Genomic DNA, 25858 nt, shown 5'->3' on the forward strand with positions numbered 1-25858 from the left:
TTTATACAGACATAGTGTTATGCAACTGATTGTTATGAACACTTTGCTAGCATTATGGTGCAGAATTGTAGTAAATGAAAATATAAAATGATTGTTTTTGATTACTGCAGGGATTCCAGGGACAGCAGGGCAGGGTTGGGTGGAATGAAGTGCACAGGAATATGTGTAATATATCATGTTCCGAAGTTTAATATTGAAAATATTGAATACACGTGAATAGTTACCATATCAAACCAGTAATACCCAATGTATTAAATCAATGATGCAGAATGTTTGAGTCTCTTATTAAACAGTGGGCTGTGAGATATTTATTAAAAGTGCACACACATAACACAAAAGCAATCTGTGAGATAGATAAAAATGGTGTTAGTGTAATTTATTCAGTTGAAGTTGAATTCTTAATTAATTAAAATTTTGTTTTTTATCAGATTTGACTACAATTATTATATCTCATTAATGAATTAACACAATAAGAAGTCCTCCATGAAAATATAAACAAAATATGTGTTACATGCTACAAACAGATGGTGCTCTTTTCATGCTTTTTAATCAGCATTTTAGGGTATGCCTCACCTGTCAGTATAAAACAGATCATATGGAAGCAAAGGAGAGAGATGATCAAGAAATAACTGCGGGTCTGACCTGTGGAACAGACACTCTTGCACCACAGCACCCCAAAATATCACATCTTTAATTTGAATTAATAAAAATGGGAATGCATACAGTGCTGATCATATAGGCCCCCATTCTACCCTCTGAAGCATATCCCGTATTCGTCCTTCAACCTTCATCACGTCACAAGTCAATTCCTCCAGGTGCCAATGTAGCCTTTCACGTTACCCCAATTAGAAGGTAAGCTCATTGAAGAATCATCTGAAACTAGAATATGGTGTATGGTTAGAGTATGATCATTGTTGCTTCTGTCATATATTATAAAAAATAACAACAACAACAACAACAATAATAATTTCAACCAACCTTTTTCCCTCCCCTTTGGTTGTCTCCTTCCTCTCTGCCCTCCGAATCATGTCTCTGATTCGTCCTTCGACCTTGAACACATCACGAGTCAAGCCCTCTAGGTAGATGACCGACTCCTCACTTCTGTGCTCCCTTCTGATGCTGACGGTCAGCTCTCTCTGCAGATCCTGCAGCTCTTTAGTGTCCTCTTGGGTGAAACGGTTAATCAATGGGTCCTTGATCTGAGTAGAAGCCTGCTCTTTCATGATGAAGCTGGTCACGCAGTCTTTGGCTCTGCTGACCTCCTGTGACGTTTCTCCACAGAGCTGGAATATGGCGGGTGCAAACTCCTCACCCACCATCACAAACTCATTATCAGATTCCTGTTCATCAGTTCGACCAGGTGAAAACCATCCTAATACTGTTTCTACTGAAAGAAAACAAAGTGGGTGGGGGTGGGGGGTGGGGGTCAGTGGTGCATATTTAGCAGATTTCCCAGGAACGCAAGCAAGTAGTACTAATCAAACAACAATAAAATATGACCCTGCCCTGTTCTCTTGAAAATGCTAAGAGATTCACCTTTGCTCTCTCCTTGACTTTCTCCTTGATTTGCCCTCCTGAAGAACTGAAAGCAAGTTATTAAACACCAGTTAAATTACTCTGTATCTTGTATCTGAGAACTACATAGATAGATAGATAGATAGATACTTTATTGATCCCCAAGGGGAAATTCAAGAATGAAATACATGTTATTGCAGTTAGTGCTGAACATAGTTTGTTGAACATGTCGATTTTAAACGGAATTATCTTTAGGAATTATATTAGAACACACCGACTTTTTGGGACTTTAGCTTATTCACTGTATTCCCCAGAGTTCGATAAGTCGATATCTCCGTACGTGTAGTTACTCGCTTCTCATCTCTGGGTGTATAGTTACTGCTCAATGGTGTTTTTTGCCCCCAACGGCACCTTCAAGGCAGCACAGCCTAAAAGCCACTACCTTTACCCTAATCCTAAGCCTAACCCCCTCAACCCTCATCCTACCCCTAAATTGAGGGGAGTAGTACCTTGAAGGCAGCGCTGCCTGGAAGGCACCATTGAGGGCAAATAATACCAAAGACCCATGTTGGTGCTGTAGACGTGATAGAGCCTATCAGAAGGTCCCGTATCAAACTATGGCTGTACCTGTAATTGAATTACATTTTTCTCCAGTAACTGTAATGTATTACTGTATTACATGTAATTCATTACTCCCCAACACTGTGTACGCGTGCTTACCATGAACAAACCAGAGTTCAGAGGCACTTGTGCTAAGCTGGTGTGTCCGTCAGAGTAACTACACGCGAACTTGAGGGAATACGGTGAATGAGCCAAAGTCCTAAAAAGTCGGTGTATTCTTTTAATACACAATAGACAGCAAATCACACTTACATATGGATCTTGAATGTGTCTCTTCTTCAGGACTTGCCTGACTTGCTCAGGTGTATTTTTGCTCTGCATGGCTTCGAGGGCTTTTTGCTGTGTGGTCCTCTCTGAATGTGATCGTGTGGATGAACTCTGCCACTTCCTCTCTCCTTCCCACTGATTTCCAGATCCATGATTACTACTTCCACTGTAGTAGCCCTGCTGAAAGTCTGAGAATGTTGAGCATTTTCCATTGTTTCTTTCATCATCATCATCATCATCATCCTCCTCCAACATACTGTCATCCTGAAGCAGAACAACACAGCGATGATCCCTTACCATCATTGACAGAAGCAAGCTCCCTTGTTCCTGAAAAAACTTCTTTGCTCCAGGCTTATAGACTTTCAATTCATCTATAAACAAACTGGTCACCATCTTTTTGAAAGCATCCACAGCAGGTTTTACATAAGTACGTTCTCCTGACAGCTTGATTCGTGGACGCTTTGGGTCAAAATGTACCACCACCTCACCAACTTTTGCAAATCTTCTCCATTCTTCTGACTTATGTTCTTCAATAAACCTTTTAGCCGCACAGCATTTGACCTTCACAGTGTTTACAACTCTTGCATGATTTTGCAAGAAATCTTGAAGGATCTGGCTTGCTTTCTTGACAGGTTCAATAAAGCCAGAAACGGTTAGACTGTCAGGTTGGTTTGAAGATAACTTCAGCAGTGGAATCTTCCTGGGTGTATTGAACATACTCAAAACTTCAGTGATTAGAGTCCTCCATTCTGACTTTCTGAGCACCTCCTGATCCTCAACAGTAAGGACCCTGAAAGTCAACATCTCTTTCATCCTCCCCACAGACTCATTCATGAATCTGTCTGAGGTTCCAGTCAAAACCACAGCTCTGTCTTTGATCACATAAATGGCATGGATTCCACGGGAGAAGAAGAGCTGATCAGACATTATCTCACTGTCCACTGTGATCAGGAACTCCACTATATGAGGGTCAAGCTCCACTGGCAATTGTTTCATCTGCATTCTCTTCTCAAGGACCCAGGTCTTCACAGTTAGGACTTCACTGTTTAGGCCTGAGAGGACCAGTTTCTTGCTGCTGGATTTATAATTGAGCGAAACCTGGGGGCAGGAGGCTGTGATGAATTGTGATAGGCCATCAAGCTGCAGGAGTTTAAACATGTCAGCAGGCAAATCCATGTCCTGTTCAACACTGTTCCTCTCCCGCTCAAGCTGACTTGTAGTCTTATTCACTATGCCATCCACTATCTGTCCCAGGTTATCTATATCTTTCGTCATTCCTGCCAATGTTAACTGTCCCTTAATGGAATCCATCTTCATGAAAACATTGTCCTGCAGAATTGGAAGCAGCTCTTCGGCCACTGAGCTACACACATCGGAGTTCATCATCTTCTCAAGTATTCGATATTTGGACATGATCTGGTGGAATGCATCTGAGGTGTTCTCCTTCCAGCCGTCTATGTGTTTGGCTGTGAGTCCCTTCATCTTCAGCAGGGTTGGGAGTGGACTGAGCCGAAGGTCTGTGCTCTTCATGCTCACCTGGCAGTGGTGTGCCTGCATCCGGTCATTGATGTGAGATGTTAGCTTCTTCTTCTGGAGAAACTCCAGAAGCGTTGGGTGAATGTTTACAGTGAATGAGTCTGGAATCTTCCATCTTGGTCGGTCTTTACCATACAGCGCTGTGCCTAGTGACTTGTAGTATGGATAGATGCGGACTTCAATTTTGCAGATCTTGTGTTGTGTTTTTAGCATAGTCACAATATCTGAAATGTGTTATTAAAGTGTCAAAAATAACAAATGACTGGACACACTGTGTAATATGAATGAGTATTGTATAAGCTGAGACTAAACTATGAATGATGTCGCTTTGGACAAAGGCGTCTGCCAAATAGCATAACCACAACAACCATAACCATAACAAAATGGGAATATTGAACACAAATGTCTTTCCTGCCAACAAAGTGAATATTGTATAGTGAGCTACCTTCAGGCTGTTGGAATGTGACAACAGCTGCATTTTCCTCTGGTATCAAGGCAACATTCTTTACTTCAGCTCTCTGTCTCTCACAGTAGAGCTCTAGCAGGTCTTTGTTGGCATTCAGTGGCAGACACTCCATCCTCAAACTGCAGGTTCTTTCCAGGACCCTCACAGTCATATTGCAGTTCTGAAACTTTTTGTTGCGCTTGGCTTCTGTCTGAAATTTCTTCACATCTGAAAAAAACATGGCAGTATAATCATGGTAAAGTCCATGCCCATGTTATACGTTTTGATTGCAGATGTAAATTTAAAACCATGTGGATAGATAAATATGACATTGGTCCTGCAGTGCTCAGAACTAAATACATACCATCAGGGTTAGTGAATGTCACAACAGCAAGACGAGACTCGTAGATCAGCTCCATAGTGTATTCATCCTCAGAGACACCAGCGATGTTCACCACTATCAGTCCCAAAAGATCCCTAGTCAGGTCTCTTGAGATGTTCTCCACAACAACAGCGTTGGGTTGATAGATATCTTTAGCCCTCTGCTCTTGAACGTCAGTAGAGCGAGAGGCACTGGCACCTTCATGCTGAGTTCTCGTTACTTCTGGCAACATCAAAAGCAAATGTTAGCCTGCCCATTATACAGTAAACTGAAATGGATGAAAGTCAATCAGTAGAGATGCCAGTAAGATTGCTTGAATGCATCAATAAACATATAAAGGCCTCTATATTATTATTCACACAATGACAGTACAACAAAGTCGCAGCTGTTCCTAAGTTCGAGCTGTGCCTAAGACGCAGATATGGCAAAGGCACCGTGGCTGCTGTAACCTGTTAACATGTGGCGAAATGAAAATCAACATGCAAGAGAGCCATTCCGCAGATGCAACACATGCAAAGTCATATGGCAATATGGACGTTATCTTACATTATTCCACTGCTTGGTTGAATTCCCCATTGAATTCCCCAATAGGATAACAACAGACGAACGTTGGCGGACGCAAGCGTGTGACACCGCGTTTACGGTGCGGTCACACGCTTGTGTCCGCCAACGTTCGTCCGTTGTTTTCCCATTCACTTTACATCGGCTTGACGATGTGTTGCCTCCATTATAAAGTTGAGAAATGCTCAACTTTTGACGGATCGTGCAAGCGCCAGCCAATGAAATTCAGTTTCTGCAAATTTTCGAACACTGACAGACCAATCAGTACACTGTTTATGGAAATATGTTAACGTTGATGAAAATGAGGCATACGTTGGTGGACGCAAGTGTGTGACCGCACCGTTAGGCAGATATTTGAAGAGAGAGGTTGAGTAAGAAAATTAGGAAATGTGTAAACTTAAATAGCCTAACATATAGCTAGGCTTTGCAGTGCAACCACATGTTCCTTTCTCTACTTAAATGGTAGCCTACTGTAAGTTGGATAACTTAAACTATATTCTTAGTTGTAATTCTGTTGTATATCCTACTGATGACTCCACTGAGGCATATGTGTTAAGACGCTCTTATAGCCAGTAACGAGAACTCTGGGGCACTGATATTAAATCTACGAGTGTTTTCATGGTGCTCTTAAGTTATGATGGTTTTGGGAAACGACCATCGAACTTTACGACCATCTTAGCCTTACGATGCTTTCGGGAAACGCACCTCTGTTCGCTGATCACGTTGTGTCACGCAGGCTATGCAGAAAAACGTTGGACTTCGAAGTCAACAAAATTCTAGTTGGCAGTTTGTGCAAAGTGCACCGTAAGATTAGCACTGCTGCTACAGTGGCATGTTTGCAAATAGTTGACAGTCGTCAGTGTAGATATTTGCCACCAAATATCTACAATGACGACTGTCAATTATTTGCAAACATGCCACATGCATTGTGAAATCTAGATTTTATATATTTAGGGCTTAGAGCTACATAAAATCCAACTGCTGGGTGACCTATCCTAGGTTGCTGACGTTAGCTAGCGTTAGCAAAATAATTAAAACACGTGTATAAAGTAGGGCTGTCAATCGATTAAAATCTTTTATCTAATTAATTACATACTCTGTGATTAATCAATCTAAATTAATCGCATATAAAATGTAATCGCAATGTCAACACTATTTCTTTGCAGTAATGTGGTACTTAAAGGAATATTTCGGTATTTTACACTTTAAGCTGTTTTCTGTATTGCCTAGCATGAAAACGAGTGTTTGACACCGAAATCTCGACGATTGAGCCTGTGTGTGCATTTCGGCACCTTTAGAATGTTCTCTGTATGGCCTTAACATTGCTCCCTATGTGCATAAACTATTCTGTCCTTAAAACACCCCTAAACGTTCGTTTTTTTTAATGTGCAGCTCACCGAGTGGTTACTGGTCTTCAACGATCTTCTATAGCAAGTTTGACAGCGAAATGTAGCTTCAGTCATAGTTTATCAGGGATTTTCGAAATCCCGGAAGTAATTTTTCAGATAACTCACAACCGTGTTTGCCTAATATAACACAACATAATTTGAATTTCACTGCAAAACTTGCTATAGAAGATCATTGAAGACCAGTAACCACTCGGTGAGCTGCACATTTTTAAAAACGAACGTTTAGGGGTGTTTTAAGGACAGAATAGTTTATGCACATAGGGAGCAATGTTAACGCCATACAGAGAACATTCTAAAGGTGCCGAAATGCACAAACAGGCTCAATCGTCGATATTTCGGTGTCAAACACTCGTGTTCATGCTAGGCAATACAGAAAACGGGCTTAAAGTGTAAAATACCGAAATATTCCTTTAAAGGGATATTCCGCCATTTTTGGAAATACGCTCATTTTCCACCTCCCCTCGAGCAAAACAATCGATATTTACCTTGTTCCCGTTCATCCAGCCATTCTGTGAGTCTGGCGATACAACTTTTAGCTTCAGCCTAGCATAGATCATTGAATCGGATTAGACCATTAGCTTCTCGCCTGCTAGCTTCATGTTTAAAAGTGACTAAGATTTCTGGTAATTTTCCCATTTAAAACGTGTCTCCTCTCAAGTTAGAAAGTGCAATAAGACCAACTGAAAATGAAACCTGGCGTTTTTCTAGGCTGATTTGACATGGAACTACACTCTCATCTGGCGTAATAATCAAGGCAACTTGCAAACGTACCATAGGCGCAGTGATATCTTACGCAGCATCTGAAAATAGTCCCCATAGACAACAAGCAGTAGTAGTGCCAGTAGCTGCAAGTTGCCTTGATTATTACGCCAGATGAGAGTATAGTTCCATGTCAAATCAGCCTAGACAAACGGCAGGTTTCATTTTCAGTTGGTCTTATTGCACTTTCTAACTTGAGAGGAGACACGTTTTAAAAGGGAAAATTACCAGAAATCTTAGTCACTTTTAAACATGAAGCTAGCAGGCGAGAAGCTAATGGTCTAATCCGATTCAATGATCTATGCTAGGCTGAAGCTAAAAGTTGTATCGCCAGACTCACAGAATGGCTGGATGAACGGGAACAAGGTAAATATCGATTGTTTTGCTCGAGGGAAGGTGGAAAATGAGCGTATTTCCAAAAATGGCGGAATATCCCTTTAAGAGCTGACGAACTCCGGTGAAATGCAAATTCTGTGCTGCAGACATTGCAGAGGACTTTGTTTTAATCACCACTTTCTTTTTAACACCGTCAGGCCGTTTTTTTTAAAGTAAATGTTCCAATCAGTGATCCAGGCAGCACATTCTCGTCTCCCCATTTTACAGTCTAATGGTTAACTCATTAACTGCCATTGACGTCTTTAAACGTCAATTTAGACACATACGTTGACTGCCATTGACGTCTATAGACGTCAATTGCCGTTTTCAATGGGGAGGGCTCCTGGGTGGGCTTGGGAACGATCTGGCAGAGTTTCAGGCTTGTAAACAGACTGCACTAGCGATCCGAACCTCTAGATGGCAACAGTGCCATTTGGATCATTAGTATCTGCCTAGAGTGCACAAGTCATGCAGAGACAACTAGCAAACACACTGAAGATCGACCACAGTGGATCTAGTTTGCACGCGATGCAGGGAATAAACATGCTTACTTCTTACATCAAGGATGGAAAACACGTGAACGGTATGATCCATTTACATTGGATATTGTGATATAGACTAACAACAACCTTGCTAGTGCTAGCTTGCTAAGTCTAGCATCCTGTTCAGAGTCTTTAGCGACCATCAGAGTCCCTAGCAACCTTGACGAGACTGACGAGATAACAGTGCAATCGTGGTTGACATACTACTGAAACGCTAACGTTAAAAAGTTGATTTTCACAAAAAGATCGTTTTCTCCATGTTTTGGTCAAAAACAGGTGTTTTTAGCAAAACTAACCCATGTTCTACTGACGATTACTAAAGAACGGAAAACGATAGAAACAAGCCGTTTTTTCCTGGTGAAAGAAGAGAGTCTACTCTTTCATTTGGTACCTTCGGTGTTTACATAGTCATAAAGCTCACCGTTCGGTGGATCTTGGAAAAACAGTCAAAATGCTGTAAAACGTCTGGCAGTATGGAGCGCTCTGCACTGAAAATCGCTGGCAGCCAATGAGTTAATGACTAGAATGGCTCCGGGTCAAAGGTCATCGATTAATCTGCGTTATTTTTTTTAATCAGTTATTTTATCTCAAATTAATTAATCTAAATTAATCAGTTATTTTGACAGCCCTAGTATAAAGTATTAACACGAACCTACCAGCAAGGGCTGCACAAGTGTCTTTCAGTTCTTTTCTTTTCTTTCGTTTTTCAGAGCCAGATCCATATTGCCTCATACTTCCTATTGTAGCGTTTTGCAGGAATAAGCAGCCTAAAGACGGTTATTATTATCAGAGCCCCTTTAGGGAGAGCCGGTCCACTTTCTATTACAGTTTTTCACAGTTGCTCAAACACTAAACCCCATTCTCTGAATCAAATTCTCAAATGCCTGAACACATGTATTGAATTATTCCCTTTTTTGGCAAAACCATAGACTACTTTCACCCACTTTCACCCATTTTACCAAACTCATTAACCCTTTTTGCAAAACTGTGAACACATTGTGCATTCTGATGCACTTCTTAATTATATTGATAACCAAACAACGCAGAAGTTGAACACAATTAGTGCACAGTTGTCTCCATTTGAACACTACCACTCAAAATTGATAACACTTCTGTCTAATGATGTGACAACCAATATAAGTCAGTTCAGAGTTGACAGAGACGCAGGGGACAACAAGTGTGTGTTACAGTAGAAGTGGGGTACAAGGAAGAGGAGGGTGCAGGTAGGAGGAAGAGGATGAAGAGAAAGACAGAGAGTCCCAAGAGTTGCAATACTGTAAATGATGATATTTGGGCAACAACCATTGACCATGTTCTGGTTCATGGAATGCCAATGAAAGAAGCAGGACTTCATGGTCTAACCCAACATCAGTAATTTCTCTGTGGCGTCAATAATCCAAAGATTCAGACTACAGAAGAGAAATAGCGTAAATGTCCATTATCATACAGTACAGTAATCACTGAACATCCACTGTTACACACTTACTACCCTTTGAGCTCAACTCTGAGAGAGTGAAAGAGCTGAGTTATCAGTATGTCCAAGTAAGTCTAAATTTAGGCACAATACAATATTACAGTATTGCATACTTACAGTACTATCAGAGTCTGTGGCATCACAGTACAAATCATATTCAGTACAGTATTGGCCTGTCTTTCTGTTCACTTACAAAACTATTGATTTATACCTTCATAGAGGATATGAGTAGAGAGTGATATAAGTCCTTATTCTTTATTTTCATTGTGATATTTTATTTTTCAAATTAGAATGAATACAATTCCTCCTGGAGCCATAAACCCTGCCCTGAAAACTGTGTCTTCCATGTCTAATCACTGCTCTGCAGGAGTGGGGCAGCCGTGGTGTACTGGTTAGCGCATCGGGCTTGTAACCGGAGGGTTGCCGGTTCGATCCCCGACCAGTCCACCACAGCTGAAGTGCCCTTGAGCAAGGCACCTAACCCCTCACTGCTCCCCGAGCGCCGCTGGTTGGGCAGGCAGCTCACTGCTCTGGGTTGTGTGATTCACCTCACTGTGTGTTCACTGTGTGCTGTGTGTTCACTAATTCGGTTAAATTGGGTTAAATGCAGAGAACTGAATTTCCCTCACGGGATCAAAAAAGTATACATTCTATTCTATTCTATTTTTTGCCTGATGTGTTCAATGATTTGAGACCATTAGTTAGTTTTGAGCAAAGTTAAGTGTTTTGAGGTGATTGTTCAGTTTTGCAACAAGATTGAAGGGTTTCGAGAATGTAGTTTGAGAAATGAGTTTTGTGTTCACAGTTTTGAGAAAAAGGTAAAGAGTTCTGAAAAAGGTGTTCTAGCAATTGTGAAAAACTTTAACTCCATTGTACCGGATTGTTCCTGCAATCTGTTGAAATTCCGCTAGGGGCGCTGCCGAGCAAGTGATAAATGAATTGTGGTCTATGGAGCTAAGCGGCTAAAACTCGTTTTTTTCACAGTTGACAACTTCATTTCTTAATGTACATTGTCGTAGTAGCTACCTGAGTATAGGTTTTCCACTGGAAATGAAATAAAAAGTCACTCATGTCCTTTCTGCTTTTCATAGGATGGGCCGCTTTCCGTGTAACATGCTAGCATTTAGCTCATGGATGCTGATTGGTCAGCGAGAAATCGCGACCGATTACGACGACCGTCGTGAAGCTGAACCTTCTTTTAGGTCTATGGCCGTAAAGTGGTTCGCTTTTGTGTCACGTGACATGAAAACTTTGAAAGGGTTTTTAGGAATAACAACACATATTGAAAATTGCATTGGTCAGCTAATTGTCAAGTCAAGTTATCCTGCATCGCATGCATTAATGCAATTTCAGGAGAAAAAAATATATAAAGACAAAGGTATAAAGGTATTGGGGGGTTCAGCTCCATTGCTACCCATTCATTCATCACTTGCTCGCGATCGCCCTCTAGTTGCAGTACCATGCGGAAGTATTTAGCAAGTGGTCCTTCTCCCCTTATTAGACATTCTCTGTTATTATTATGGTAAACTTCAGCCAGAAGGATGCGCCAATTTGAAAAGACGAGAACTTTGAAGGCTGTTTGGGGGAGACTATATATTAGGTAAAAACATTGAATTTGCCCGAATTGAGTGATAGAGTACATAATTAAGAAGGAGCAACGATGGGCCTGTTCATAACTCATTTCTCTATTTTTTGTAATGTAATAATATATGAATTATCATACATTTGATTTAGCAACCTTAATTTTGGGGGCCCCCGCCAAGTACTTGGGGCCCTACGCGCTCTATGTACTCTGCGTATGGGGAGTGGCGGGCCTGACTGATCTCAAAAATTAAGTGCTAATTCATTTGAAATATCTAGCATTTCAAAATTGAGTTACCGGTTCTAAATGCTTTGCAAGCTGGTTTGCTTTGGTTGTCATTTCTCAGAACAGTGAACACATTGATGGTGTAGTCTGCTCCATGTTTCAAGTCAGTGATTGTGTGCTGGGAGAGGTCTGTCTGGATGGTGTCTATGGCTTCCTGATCCCTGCAGAGTTTCAGCAGGTAAGAAACCTGGTCCACTCCAGCTGGTTCGGACCACTTTACAGAGGCCGTCACTGACATCAGATTCACCGTGAGATGCTCTGGTGGGGGAACCTCTGCAGAGGAGAAGAGTGGCGTTGAGTGTTTAAGTGGGTATTAAGGTGTAAAGGTATTCATGCTAAGATAATCAGTTACAGGATGTTAGGTTCAATACAGTTGTACTGAATGTACACAGTCTTAAACACAAATCATCAGTCCAATCTTGTCAGTAGGCTTATCTGTGTCTAAGGTGTGGATATGTGTGTAGATTTTTAAAAATCACTGTGTGTAATATTTTCAAAAATGTGGAGTAACATTTAGCAAATTGTGTGGAAATGTTTATTATTTAGTGTGTAAACAATTGTAAAAAGGTAAACCCTATGGATTAAGAATAGGATATACTTTTGGCAATATAGTGTAGGCTAGATCCCATTGATAAGGATGACGGGTGTGAGGCTATGGACATTGGGTAAGGGGGTTTGTGTGTGGTACTACGTTCATTATCTGTTGCCCCTTGGTGACCGTTATCAAGGTCAATCTTGTATAGTAGGCTGTAGACATCAGTAACTATGCTGGAATTGCCTGTCACAGCTCAAGCCTAAATACTGTTCTGTAGTTATTTCTATTGATGTCACTGAAGCTGACGAAATGCGAGATCAAGCAATACAGTTTAGAACACAGGTGTCAAACTCAAGGCCCGCGGGCCAAATGCGGCCCGCCACATCATTTCTTATGGCCCGCGAGAGCTTACAGGGTCTGATACAGTATGTGGCCCGCGAGAGCTTTAAAGGTCTGATACAGTTTTTGCGTATAGGCAATACACTGCAATACAATGCACGCACGTGAGACTGACAGGGAGGCAACATCAACCACCTTCCTCTATGATCAGTGTGACTGGCTACATCAGATGTGTTAGCAACGCGAACGTGTGAAAACAAAATAGACCAGTATTCTAAACTATTTTAGCGAACGGAGCGCCTAAATTACGCGCTCGGTTTAGCCTGCCTGTGAAACGCATGATTGTTTGAAGTGCGTGTGGTTCTTTGAGAGGGGAATCGATGTAAGTTACTTTGATTTCAATTGGTAGTTGTAAACTACGTGATACGTTTACGTCTACGTTTACAAAGCATACATAATTGTGTGTAGTCCTATCCAAAAAAATCCAGCTTCAAAACCTTGCTAATCGAGCAAATGATTGTTTGACCAAAAGTGAGCCTATTCCGACCGAGAAAAGGTGCATTCAGATCAGGCAAGCATAGGTAGGCTAGAAGTTTGTTGTAATCCTGTTGCTTTGCATTTTCATTTCGGTTCAAAACGAGCAACGTAGAATCCACACAACACCTTTCAACTTCAAAGAAAAAGTCCACCGGGACCGTTCGCTTCTACTGTATGTGTATAGAACGGTGTAGTGATGCACTTTTTGACATGTCAGTTTGTTTGCATCACTGGCTAGATGTAAAACTGCATTTCGTTACTGGTATTTTGCTTGTGCAATGACAGTTAAGTTGAATATACTCAAATCTAAAAAAAAACAAATCCATGGCATGACCTCTTCTGACCAGTGACCCTCATTGAAAAGTCAAACTGTATGGAACTGACAGAGGTTTTTGTTTTGTTTTTACAAACATAACAATAATAAAAAGAACATGTCATGCTGATACCTTTTGCTCTTCTTGATTTTAGGGAAGTTTTATACCGATGCTAAAAATTTGTGGCTGGTGCTACAAATGTTATAGTTACATCTGGACCTTTGAGGGCAACCATTGTGCTGATGTGGCCCTCGGTGAAAATGAGTTTGACACCCCTGGTTTAGAACATGGAATTGTACAAGCATAGGCTACTAAGGTCAAAATGCGTTCCTGCTATGCAAAATGCATACATGTTGCGTGCTGCAGGTCTGCAGTCGCAACAAGAGCAAAATCTCTTCGCTACTTTGATTTGTTGGTGGAGATCATTATACATTCATGAGCACATATTTTTGAAATAGAAAACAGCCCAAAAAATGACACAATGTAGTTTTAACAAAACCCGCTTTCTGGAATATGCCCCTGATCATTCAGGGTTTTTTTTTAATATATGTTACATAAATGTTTTTCATTATAATTATCACAGTCCCAATCACAGTTGAATACACTAACATACTGTACTGACACGCATTGGACTGTTAACACAATAAGGTTAGGGTCTCACCTGTGCATACAGATGCCTCCACAAATGTGCTCTGGCGTCCATCTTCACTGAGGGAGGCCACAGCAAAGTAGTACTTCTCTCCTGGAGTCAGACCTGCCACCTTCAGAAACAAAGTTTCCAATGTGAAGCTGCGCTTCTCTTGGCCGGTTCTCCTGATCACTTTGTACCTGTAGGGACCAGGAGGGCCCTCTGGTGGTGACCAGTTGACAGTAACTGAGTTGGGTTTCACTGAGGTGAAATGGATCTGCCTAGGTGGAGGAACACCTGGAGACACAGGAGGAAGTGCTGAACCATGAAGTTGTGGTTTCAGAGTACACACAGACAAACACACACACAGACACACACACACACAGACACACACACACACACACGCACGCACGCACACACGCACACACGCACACACACACACACACACACACACACACACACACACACACACACACACACACACACACACACACACACACACACACACCCATGTTGTAACTTCTATTGCTACATAACTCCATCAATGACATATAAAAGTCCTACCTTGCCTGATGATGCCTGACTTTGATGGTGTCCATTGAGTATTCTGTAATAATGACCGTGTGCATTGTTAGTGGCTTCAAGTCATGTCAAGGTTTTATTACCAGTATGATGGAACATCGCCTGTAATTTGGTTTAGTGCGTAGGCTCATATAATACAGTAAGGACAGACAGAACAACAAACACAGCACATACAAGACATATACACAGAAGACACAACCAAACGAAATGGCTAAAATACAGGATGTTTTCAAAATATATATTGTACAAGGAGTCTGGAGCTCTATAATTCAATTCATTACTCACACAAACATAAAAAAAGATAGATAAAAAAGATAAATAAAACAAAACAATACTGTTAGTGCCTTAAAACACACTCTGAGGGGGACGTACAGTAACCAGGTTCTGTGCAGATTAGATACTGTGGGATGATGTCTGGGGATATGTGCTGTGGATGAATTGTGAAAAGTTCTAGCTGTGATGCTTTTAAACTTTTTCCCTGAAAAAAGAGGGGTGAAAAGGACCATGAGAGTGGTCCCTGACTATTTTCCCTCCCATTTTAAGCAGTCAGGTGAGAGCCACTACCAGGGTATCCTGTAACTAAGAAGAGATTAAGTAAGGGATAGTGGACGACAGGCCGTGCGTCAAAGTTAATGCACGTTCTAGACGGTGATACAGCCCCACGCGAAGTGGAGGGACGTTCCGTCTGGAAAAGTGTATTAACTTTGACTAACTGCATGGCGTGTCGTCCATTATCCCGTTTATTCCACTGTTGCCACTTGAGTTGTGTTCGTTTCCGTGATGTTACAGTAATGCACACCCTATAGAACGCAGGACAATGGGGAATTCATCCAAGCAGTGGAATAACACTACTGAACGGACTGATATCTGACTTCACCTGCTCGATGATATCATGTCCCCTGTGATTGTGAAGAAAGCAGCGTGAGCAGACATCTGATTGGTCAGTTTTGCAGTAGAATTTCAGCTTCTTGTTGTGGTGTTCACAGCGGTCCTGATGCAGAAGGTCCTGTAGCTGGTGTCTCTCCAGGTCTGGAGATGTGTAGTGGTCCTTCACATGAGTCCCACAGTAGGAGGCCATACAGGTCAGACATTCTTTCACAGCTGTGCTATTGCAAGCATCACATAGCACTTGTCCCGCTGATATACTGCAAGGAAAAAATAATAGTCTCCTCCGATAAGTTATACAAAGGTTTTTTGCTGTCTTTGAAAAAATGTCTATGTCTGTCTATGAATAAACCCTGGGACAAATTATCCACTCGCATGATTTCCTGTTTGTGTTTTAGTGGCAATATACTATACCCAGATGCTGATAGAGATGGGGCATAACCAGAGTCCATAGATGTACAGCTGAGAATGTAGAAAACACAAAGAATTATTGTAAGGTCCCTAATAATACTTATTTTTAAGTAAAAATAAAACGGGTTTCACAGAACCATGTCCCTGAAACGGTTTGCTTACAGTTTTTCACAATTGCTAGAACACCTTTTTCAGAACTCTTTACCTTTTTCTCAAAACTGTCTCAAATCATTGAACACATCAGGCAAAATTACACTCCTGCAGAGCAGTGATAAGACAATACGCCAAACAATGGAAGACACAGTTTTCAGGGCAGGGTTTATGGCTCCTGGAGGAATTGTATTCATTCTAATTTGAAAAATAAAATATCACAATGAAAATAAAGAATAAGGACTTATATCACTCTCTACTCATATCCTCTAGCCTATATGAAGATATAAATCAATAGTTTTGTAAGTGAACAGAAAGACAGGCCAATACTGTCCTGAATATGATTTGTACTATGACGCCACAGACTCTGATAGTACTGTAAGTATGCAATACTGTAATATTGTATTGTGCCTAAATTTAGACTTACTTGGACATACTGATAACTCAGCTCTTTCACTCTCTCAGAGTTGAGCTCAAAGGGTAGTAAGTGTGTAACAGTGGATGTTCAGTGATTACTGTACTGTATGATAATGGACATTTACGCTATTTCTCTTCTGTAGTCTGAATCTTTGGATTATTGATGCCACAGAGAAACCACTGATGTTGGGTTGGACCATGAAGTCCTGCTTCTCTCATTGGCATTCCATGAACCAGAACATGGTCAATGATTGTTGCCCAAATATCATCATTTACAGTATTGCAACTCTTGGGACTCTCTGTCTTTCTCTTCATCCTCTTCCTCCTACCTGCACCCTCCTCTTCCTTGTACCCCACTTCTACTGTAACACACACTTGTTGTCCCCTGCGTCTCTGTCAACTCTGAACTGACTTATATTGGTTGTCACATCATTAGACAGAAGTGTTATCAATTTTGAGTGGTAGTGTTCAAATGGAGACAACTGTGCACTAATTGTGTTCAACTTTTTGAACACAATTAGTGCACAGTTTTTCAACGTTGTTTGGTTATCAATATAATTAAGAAGTGCATCAGAATGCACAATGTGTTCACAGTTTTGCGAAAAGGGTTAATGAGTTTGGTAAAATGGGTGAAAGTAGTCTATGGTTTTGCCAAAAAAGGGAATAATTCAATACATGTGTTCAGGCATTTGAGAATTTGATTCAGAGAATGGGGTTTAGAGTTTGAGCAACTGTGAAAAACTGTAAGCAATAAGCCCCAAGAGGCCTGACACGAAGCGGAGTGCCTAAAACCCCCTTAGCTGTTCGATTATACAGTAAACCACGGACTCGCGTGGCTTATTGCTTTTCTAAAACGGTTACTACATCGATCTAGCAAGATTTCATGAAACAAAGGCACAGCAACAAAAAATGTAACAATGTATTCATAGATAGATAATAATTCTTCCACCAATAAATATATTCCCTCCATATGAATGGTTGCCATGCAACAACGAGATGCAGCCACTATAGAACGAAATGCGGTCAAGGTGTGAGGTTATCGTGATATTTACAACGGCATCGAACACGATTCAGCCAATCATAATCACGGACCGGAACTATCCATTTTAGAATATGAATTATCCTTACCTTAAAGTATTAAAGTATTACACCTATTTAACCTTAAAGTAGGAGAAAATCACCTATGTAAGCGAAAATCATCAACTAAGCCGTGGAAGAAGTGTTTTTCGTTGATGACGCAGTGCAGAGCTAGCACGGGCAAGAGCTACAGCCAAAAATCGCCAAAAATTAGGATAGGGCTTAGAGCCATACGCTTTCAGAATCGCATTTTTAAACCACTGACATTGCTCAATACACCACCACACCTCGACAGCAGCTAGCTCTAGGTGTCTACACCAGTGTTCATTTTGGCGGCTATTTTAGATTTAGTCTTAGTCTTAGTCTTAAAACGAAAATGCTTTTTAGTTTTAGTCACATTTTAGTCATTGTTTTCCTTCATAGTTTTAGTCTAGTTTTAGTCAACGGTTGTATCAAGTGCTGAAATTCGTAAAAGCAACATTTCAATCTTAACACTTTTATCTGTAGCCTAATATACTGTACATACTCCTTAACTTATTAGTTGAATATCTAGACTAGACTCTACCATCTACGAGATGCTGCTGTGTCGTCCTTTCTGATCTACTAAGGTAGTTACGTGCATTACACATGACATGGAGTAAAGACCATTCTACTAAGTCAAAAAACAACACTTTCTATATTTGCCCAATGTGGTTATGTTTATTTTCTGGAACTTCAAAATGAACACACATATTTCCAAAGCAGAATTTAGGCTACTAAATCTGATCTCGATTCAGTTTGAGGAAAGCGCTTCTCTCTATATTTGGCCAATCTAACTATCGCTAAGATAACCGCATCTAAAGTTGCCATGGTTCTCCTGTCACGATATGCCGAAAGAGGAGAAAATCACCTATTTAAGCGACGTGGACAACGGGCATGACTCTAAAGTGTTGAATCTTCACCGGGTCTAGGAAACAAAACGTATGTTTTTCCGTGAAATTTGTTCACGATATGAAAGTGTAGACTGTATACTGTCGAATTATGCGAAAACGTGAACTTCAACATTTTAACCCGTACATCTGGTTTCAGTTTGCAAAGTCACAAATATCTTCTAAATATTTGCTGTGTAATCTTAGAAATAACAAATTAAAGTTTGACTAGATAGTAATGCATTACAATGCATGTTCAGGGCTTGCCATAAAGCTTCTTTTGTTAAGGACAAGTAAGTGAAAATGGTATTTTCTGGAACTTCAAAATGAACACACATATTCCCAAAGCAGAACTAGGCTACTGAATCTGATCTCGATTCAGTTTGAGGAAAGCGCTTCTCTCTAAAATGACTTTTGCTCTATTTCGACGACCATGGCTGAGGTCACCTGTAACGCTAAAAACTCGCTCAGCAAATGCTGAAATGTAAACAGGGATGCATTTTGACAGACAGACTAGAAGCACAATTGGGGGGAAATATCATGCATTTTGAATGTCCAATAGCACATCACCAACATTTTAGTCACGTCTAGTCTCGTCAACGAAAACAAAACCTAAATTTCGTTGTAGTTTTTATTATCAAAGATCTATTTTTAGCTCGTCAACGTCTCAACGTCTTAGTCATGGAAAAAAGGTTGTTAACGAACATATTTCGTCATATTTTTCGTAACGAAATTAACACTGGTCTACACATAAAACGAAGCATCAATCAGTCTGTAAACTTTGGAATAGTTTGTATACACTTAGGGTGCCTCTCATTTTGTCTTTTATACACCCACGGCTTAGTTGATGTATTTGCATTCAGAATTTTTTTTTTTTCCAATTTTCGCCAGACTTACACTTTAACACTTAGTAACTGTATTTTGAAATACTTTTTTAAAAAAACTGTTGGACTTGTGTGTATGATGTGATGATACTGAAAGCATAACATAACAGACCTTGTTAGCTTTCATTTATCTGCAGTATTAGCAAAAGTGTTATTTCTCCAACATGTCTTTACCGCAGCAGCCTATGGTAAAACTAATACTGTACAAATTGTTGCGGAAAGGACATGTTGTGGTAATGACATTTGGTGAACTAATGGTGAAACCCTTTGAAGATAAACATTGTAAATAAAATCTTATGCAATATGCAATTTTGTGTACATGCAAACATGTTTTACAGACTGCGAAGGTAAAAATAACTTTTTATAGGGGATGATTTTGTCATTATAAAGTTAAAAGTGACCCTAGTTGCAGAAACGCCTTTGAAGGCGATAGGGCTGCACGATGACCAGATTTTAACCATAGATGGTGTTTTCTACTGCTTTGCTGTGTTCTTTCTTTGAAACCGAGAATAAATCAATTCACATAAATCACATTTCAAAACATGTCAAGGCTTTTATGTATTCTTTTTGGTATTTAAGGAAAAGTTTGCGCTAGCATGAGGGGGGGGGGGGGGGCGCAGACGCAGGGCCAGACGTACTGTACGTATATTTGCAAACGTATCAGTGCCATGGCCAACCTGCAGAAAGTGCATGCTGTGATACTTCAGCATATATCATACTTAAACCAAAGCTGAAATTTGTGGAGTAATCAGCATTTCAGACCTTTCCTGAAAATTGAATTGAAATCCATCCATAACTTTTTGAGTTATCTAGTATCTTGCTAACAGAAAAACAAATATACAAACAAACACCAATGAAAACATAATCAAACGTTTAGCGATCATGAAATAATAAAATGCATGATGTCAACAAGCAGGAAGACAATGAAGAGCAGTAGTTCTTCTCAAACTAGGCCCACTTGTGCATGTAGGCTATGGAAGATTGGTCAAATCTACTGTAGCAAGTAAGTTGAAGTGGATGAGGTGAAAGTGAAAGCAACACGTTTGAAAAGCCAACGAAAGTTAAGGTTGCTTTTGATATAGTCCTATGAATGCATATGCATGAGACGGACAGTGCAATTTGACATTCTCAGCTCCCACGATAGGCAGTCTGCATTTTCACCTCAGCGCGGCCTGTTTGTACATACGTCTTATGTACACGTTGCGAAACAATACGCCTGAAGTGGGCGCAAAAGCGTTACATCTGCCCCTCTGACTGATGATCGCATTCAGGAGCAAAGGACTGCACCATGTTGACAGCAGTTTACACAACATTAGTTTCTACTTATAAATAGAAAAATAAAGATGAACTGTTCTCAATAATTGCTTCAATCATCAGAAAAGCAAACTGATTATCAATATGCGAACCATTCCTTTTCTATAAAACTTTGGTCTGGCCTAGTATTTCGCATTGTTAAACTGGTTTGTGTAGAACAGAAAATTGGTTGCTACGAAAACCTGACGTTATACTTTAGTGCTACGGAGGTTGATAGTTTTGTAGCACCAGCCACAAAATCTGTAGCATCGGTATAACATGTCTAAATCTCTAAAAACACTCACCAATAGGATAGCTCATCACAGTTCATCTATTGTGGATGTAAATGGATTGATAAAATACCCTCGCTACACTGTTTTGGAGACGAGTAAAAGATGTCAGCTATTTGATGCATGTTATGTGGTTGTATATTGACAACTATTTTTGAAGCTGCACGGTGAGACACTTTGGGTGAGTATGTTTGTGCTTTTTCTACTGGGTACCTTTTCCCTTCCCCTGGGAGGTTAGGTGGAAGTTCTTTTGAACGATCACTCCTCATGGATAGACCACTGGACACAGTGGAGCCTGGTCCCTTCATGAGTTTCCTGTGAGAACCGAAACATGTCAGAGCACAATATTGGACTAAAACGGGAAGAGGTTCACACATCACTGGACTAAAAGCTGGGAGAGGTTCAATACTTACCTGTCAGGCTTCTCTGGGTCTCCTGCCCACGACAGGGCACCCCTTCGCGACTCATGAGGGTCACTCATCTTTAAGGGGCTCTTACTGACTCTCCTGTCCTCCCAGATCACATCAGCTCATGGCACTTCCTGAGATCAGGACAAACTGTAAAAAGAAGCTCATGTTTTCATAAAGCCAGAAGAACATGTTACGTGTTGACTTAGTAATGAACTACACAACCAACATAATTGTATAATTCCCTTCTAATTATTAAAGAAATGCAACACAAAAACATCAACACATCACAAATTCAACCTAGGCCTAGGTACCAAACAAAAAAGTCAATAGAAATTCCCCAAATCAAAATTACATTGACAATAGCAGAATATGCTTTCAATACAGGTCAAACATCTTACTGTCCTTTAGTGTCTGACTCTCTTTTGATGCACAGCGCACGTCGGTGCCTGTGGGAGTGTCCGAACGAAAGACCACCGGTGTGGCCGCCTCCCTGATGATCCAACATGCGTGAGCCATCACAACAATGATAGTCCGTGAGGATAACTCCAAAAATAGTCCGTGAAATATCCAACCAGTGTGAAATAGCAGTAAATATCTCCGTGTGAATCGCGAATGTATAGCATAGTCTTTTACGGAGCATTCAAACTTTCTGTGTCTCCGTCTATTCAAAAAGTAACGTCTTCTCAGCTGCAGAAAGCTCTCGCATGACACATTTTCGCAAGCAATCATGAATGAGCCAATCATAGCGTTTGACCCGCATGTCAAGATAGTTGAACTTGGTCTGAACTCTAAACATGTTGATTAAACCGTCTTTTGACTGATTAGGTGTGAAACTTTAGAGTATACATGCATACACCACGTGAGGTAATGGAACTCTTAAAGAGGCAGTGTATTATTCCCGTGTAATTACACAATCAAAGAAAAGTATATCAAAATAAAATACACAAGCATGTCAAAAATGAAAATATGAATGGCTTGTCCATCACAAACAGGTCAAGAACAATGTTGAAACATCATGTCAACTTTAAAGGGGTGATAGAATGGTTGAACAGAACATTTTACCTTGTTCTGTGATGTTTTTCCTATGTGAAATTAACATGGGGATTTGGAATTATCACACCTGTTAAACTCTCGCAGGGATGACAAAATCGGAAATTCAGGTGTTTTCCTGTACACACTTTTGTCCTCTGCTTTCGAGAGGATACTGTGATCTCTGGTACGCGAAGGCGGCAGACTTTGATTTTTGCTGCCCTAGAGCTAACTTGCGATGCAACTTGCCATTAAGTTAGTTAGCAAGATAGCTCTGGGGTAGCAAAAATTAAAGTGTGCCGGTGTTCCAGTTCAACTGGTGTGCATGTTAATTGGTGATATTTGCATAAAATTAGTGAATATTCAACAAGGCCCTGCGTTCTGCTCTGCCTCCGCCCCTGAGAGTTCGCATTTTCACAAAATGTTTTGCAAGTGAGAGAAAATAATGGATAGCCTATCGCTGAAAACATCACCAGTTTATGTCTAATACAAGTTCATCTAAGCTTTAACCACACAAATACGGCACATGCTGCGCGAATAGCAAAAAAATGAATGTAGCCTAGCAATGGCTGGATTCAAGCCTTGGATGTCGTGGATAAAAACATCAGACTGCCATGACTGTTGTTTATACATCTACACCACGAGCTGCTGATGGAAGTGGGTGATTTTTATCTATTTATTGGGCTTTTAGTCAAAGTTAACACATGTAACAAACGTGACAAATATACCGTACAGCAGTGGTCGGCAATAGGCGGCCCGCGGGCCAGATGCGGCCCGCAAGCAAAAACATCTGGCCCGTGAGATCTTTTGAACCAGAGAAAAAAAAAACTTTTTAAAAATCGGACTGCCAGTCTCAAACATGCTCTTTATTTTGAAACGTAACTTTCCAGAACAGAAGAATTTCAATCAATCTAAATGCTTAGATATTTGTTTCATCTGAATACGAGTGAAGAAGCACGCAGCGAGGTGCAGCGTGAACGCACAACATGCAAAAACAAATGAAGTCAGTGGACATCGCTGGTTCTCAAATTCCAAGCTAGTCCCTAAAACACATGTTGTCATTCAAACAACGGATAGGCTTGTGGTGATAAGTAAAACACGACTTCTTTTAAACAGGCCTGACATCAAACAGGCAATTTACGCACATAGATCTGTGAAAAGTAAAACACGAGTTTCAAACATATCGTGCGTGTTATTTAGGAATGCAACCTTTAAATGAGCATGTTTAGTTTCGTGGTGCCGTCTTGTAGCCTACTCTTTGCATGCAGAGACACCCTCGTTAGTAGTTGTTACAGATCAGGCATGTGGGCTTTGCATTAATACAATTAGGGAGGATGAAGGCATAGTTCTCTGTCCATTCATCATTAAAGATCCTGTTTTCGCTGTTAACTTTTCTCTTCAGATTTTTTCATAGTGCCATTTTTTGACAGCAATCAGCAACGCGTGGAAATGTTTTTCTGGTGTTTTTTTTTTTTTTTTTTAAAGACACAGGCATATAATAGCGCCCCCAATGACCAGTCGACAAATTTAACCTACATCAGCCTGCTTGAATGTCTCTGCTCTGTCATTGCAAGAGCGCCTATCATTTTTACCTCCTCCGATATTAATTAATTAAATTAGCCATTGTTTTGGTTGTGAACTTGTGGCCCGCTATGTAATGGCTTGGAAAATATCTGGCCCGAGGCCAAACTTAATTGCCGACCCCTGCCGTACAGGTTATCAAAGTGACATGGTTGCTGGCATATGTCAGCGGCGTTTGTTTTGCACATAATTGATGGTTTCATTAGAAATGTTCAATCGAAGTCAATGGAAGTCAATGGGAGCCGTAAATCAGCTAAATTTGGCGACCAAGGAAGATTTCTCCGGATGACGTGACGGCGGTCGCACAGGTGCACGTAGATCAGCACAAACAAACAAACAAATAAACAAATAGACAAACAAATAAACAAACAAATAAATAAATAAATAAATAAAATATAATATAATAAAATAAAATAAAAAATGAAATAAAATAAAATAAAATAAAATTAAATTAAATTAAATTAAATAAAAAATAATAATAATAAAAAATAAACACATAGATCAGCCCGTGTCAACATAGGGCTACTTTTTATCTTTTTATCTTTGGGTTTTGTACGGGAAGTAGCAAGTCTTTACAAGTCAATAGTCCAAATGAAAGTCACGAGTTACTGATAAAGTCCAAGTCGAGTTGTAAGTCTTTTTATATTTTGTCAAATCGAGTTTAGGCTATCAAAAGTCTGACTCGAGTCACACCTCTGGGAATTAGGAAATTACTGTAACACAAAACAAATGGCAACAGTGGAATAGGCTAAGTGATAATGGACTCCACGGCGTTCGGTTCCCAGAAATAAATGCACTTACAGCTTAGGTTTTACCTACGTGTGTATAATTATTTCTGAACTGAATCGGTGTCGTCCATTACAAAAATGACTCGCGCGGCAGCTAGGCGTCTCATCCAAAGGGAGCTAGGCTACTTCATAAATATAGCCTAAAACTTTATATGGAGCTAGTTAGCGCTGTGTAGCCTCCTACTTCAAGATTCTGAAATAAGTGCAAGTGCTAAGACCCCGATTGACCAGAATGATCTAACATGCATGCATTTCCGGTTCTGCACGATTCACGTGAATGACCCAAGAAAACGGCGATTGTCGCCGAAAAGCGACAAGTTTGCAAGTTTGCCAAGGTAGCCTAATAGTTCCATAAATCCCCAAAGCCAGAAGATTTTACATGAGGCCTATCGTAAAAGCACCAATTAGGCAACCGTCCCTTTCGTTCGGAAATTCTAAAACAAGGATGTTCTTTTAACACAGCAAAATAACATTTGATAAATTAACCTTACATTTTTCAGTAGCCGTAGTGTTTTTGAACAGAATCTGGTTTGGGTCTTACCTTTTACCTCCTGAAATATCCGAGATCGCCTATTGACAGAGCCCCTCCAAGCAGTTAAGTTTCGGTTTCAGGTTTACAACTCGTTGAGTCACGGTAAAATGCATTTTTTTTGCTACGAATGTAATAGGCAGACTCACTGTATTAAGTTTGTCCCCCTGCTTCCACCGTAGCTCCTCTAGCGCAGTAGTACTAGGGCTAGGCTATGGCAGGCAGCGCCCAAACCCAAAGCCATCGATATCTCATGGCTTTGGCAGCGCCTTTTTCCTGGCTATAAACTCTCTCCTTCTATGTGTCAAGGGTTAATTACCCTGATGCCTAAAACCAATAAAGATTGCTTACTTATTGAAAACTGGAGACCTAGGTATAACTTTAATTAATAATGATGCAAAACTATTTGCTCATATATTGCACAGCTCAATTATAGATGAATGTCAATCTGTATTTATGCAAGGAAGGCTTATAAGTGACAACCTTAGATTAATTAGCCTATAGAACAGAACAGAAAC

General features: G+C 40.4%; 1 protein-coding gene across 5 annotated transcripts; it reads right to left on the minus strand.

The window, feature by feature from the left end:
- Positions 1-361: 361 nt before the first annotated feature.
- On the minus strand, positions 362-25383 carry LOC134080453 (uncharacterized). 5 transcript variants are annotated; one of them, XM_062536902.1, is made up of 14 exons: positions 25353-25383; positions 21417-21560; positions 21217-21318; positions 15988-16035; positions 15566-15833; positions 14671-14713; positions 14140-14403; positions 11766-12026; positions 4749-4985; positions 4385-4612; positions 2389-4163; positions 1537-1582; positions 979-1387; positions 362-879 (listed from the first exon to the last, which is right to left on the minus strand). In XM_062536902.1, exons 2-14 carry the CDS (start codon positions 21482-21484, stop codon positions 870-872), a joined length of 3759 nt encoding a protein of 1252 aa, XP_062392886.1. In that variant the 5' UTR covers positions 21485-21560; positions 25353-25383; the 3' UTR covers positions 362-869. The 5 variants fall into 5 exon arrangements, 3 of the variants coding, with proteins under 3 accessions (XP_062392886.1, XP_062392887.1, XP_062392885.1); XM_062536903.1 differs by having other exon boundaries at positions 979-1384; positions 4749-4988; XM_062536901.1 differs by having other exon boundaries at positions 4749-4988.
- Between the last annotated feature and the right edge of the window lie 475 nt (positions 25384-25858).

Source organism: Sardina pilchardus, chromosome 5 (genome assembly GCF_963854185.1).
Source record: "Sardina pilchardus chromosome 5, fSarPil1.1, whole genome shotgun sequence".
Lineage (NCBI taxonomy): Eukaryota > Metazoa > Chordata > Actinopteri > Clupeiformes > Clupeidae > Sardina > Sardina pilchardus.

What these genes read in the sequence shown, in the direction of transcription:
- LOC134080453 (XM_062536901.1), bottom strand. Translation starts at nt 21,484, where the DNA reads ATGAGTGACCCTCATGAGTCGCGAAGGGGTGCCCTGTCGTGGGCAGGA. An exon ending in GACCCAGAGAAGCCTGACAG is followed by an intron (nt 21,319 to 21,416) that starts GTAAGTATTGAA and finishes CGGTTCTCACAG; the next exon opens with GAAACTCATGAAGGGACCAG. An exon ending in GGAGGCATCTGTATGCACAG is followed by an intron (nt 12,027 to 14,139) that starts GTGAGACCCTAA and finishes TCTCCTCTGCAG; the next exon opens with AGGTTCCCCCACCAGAGCAT.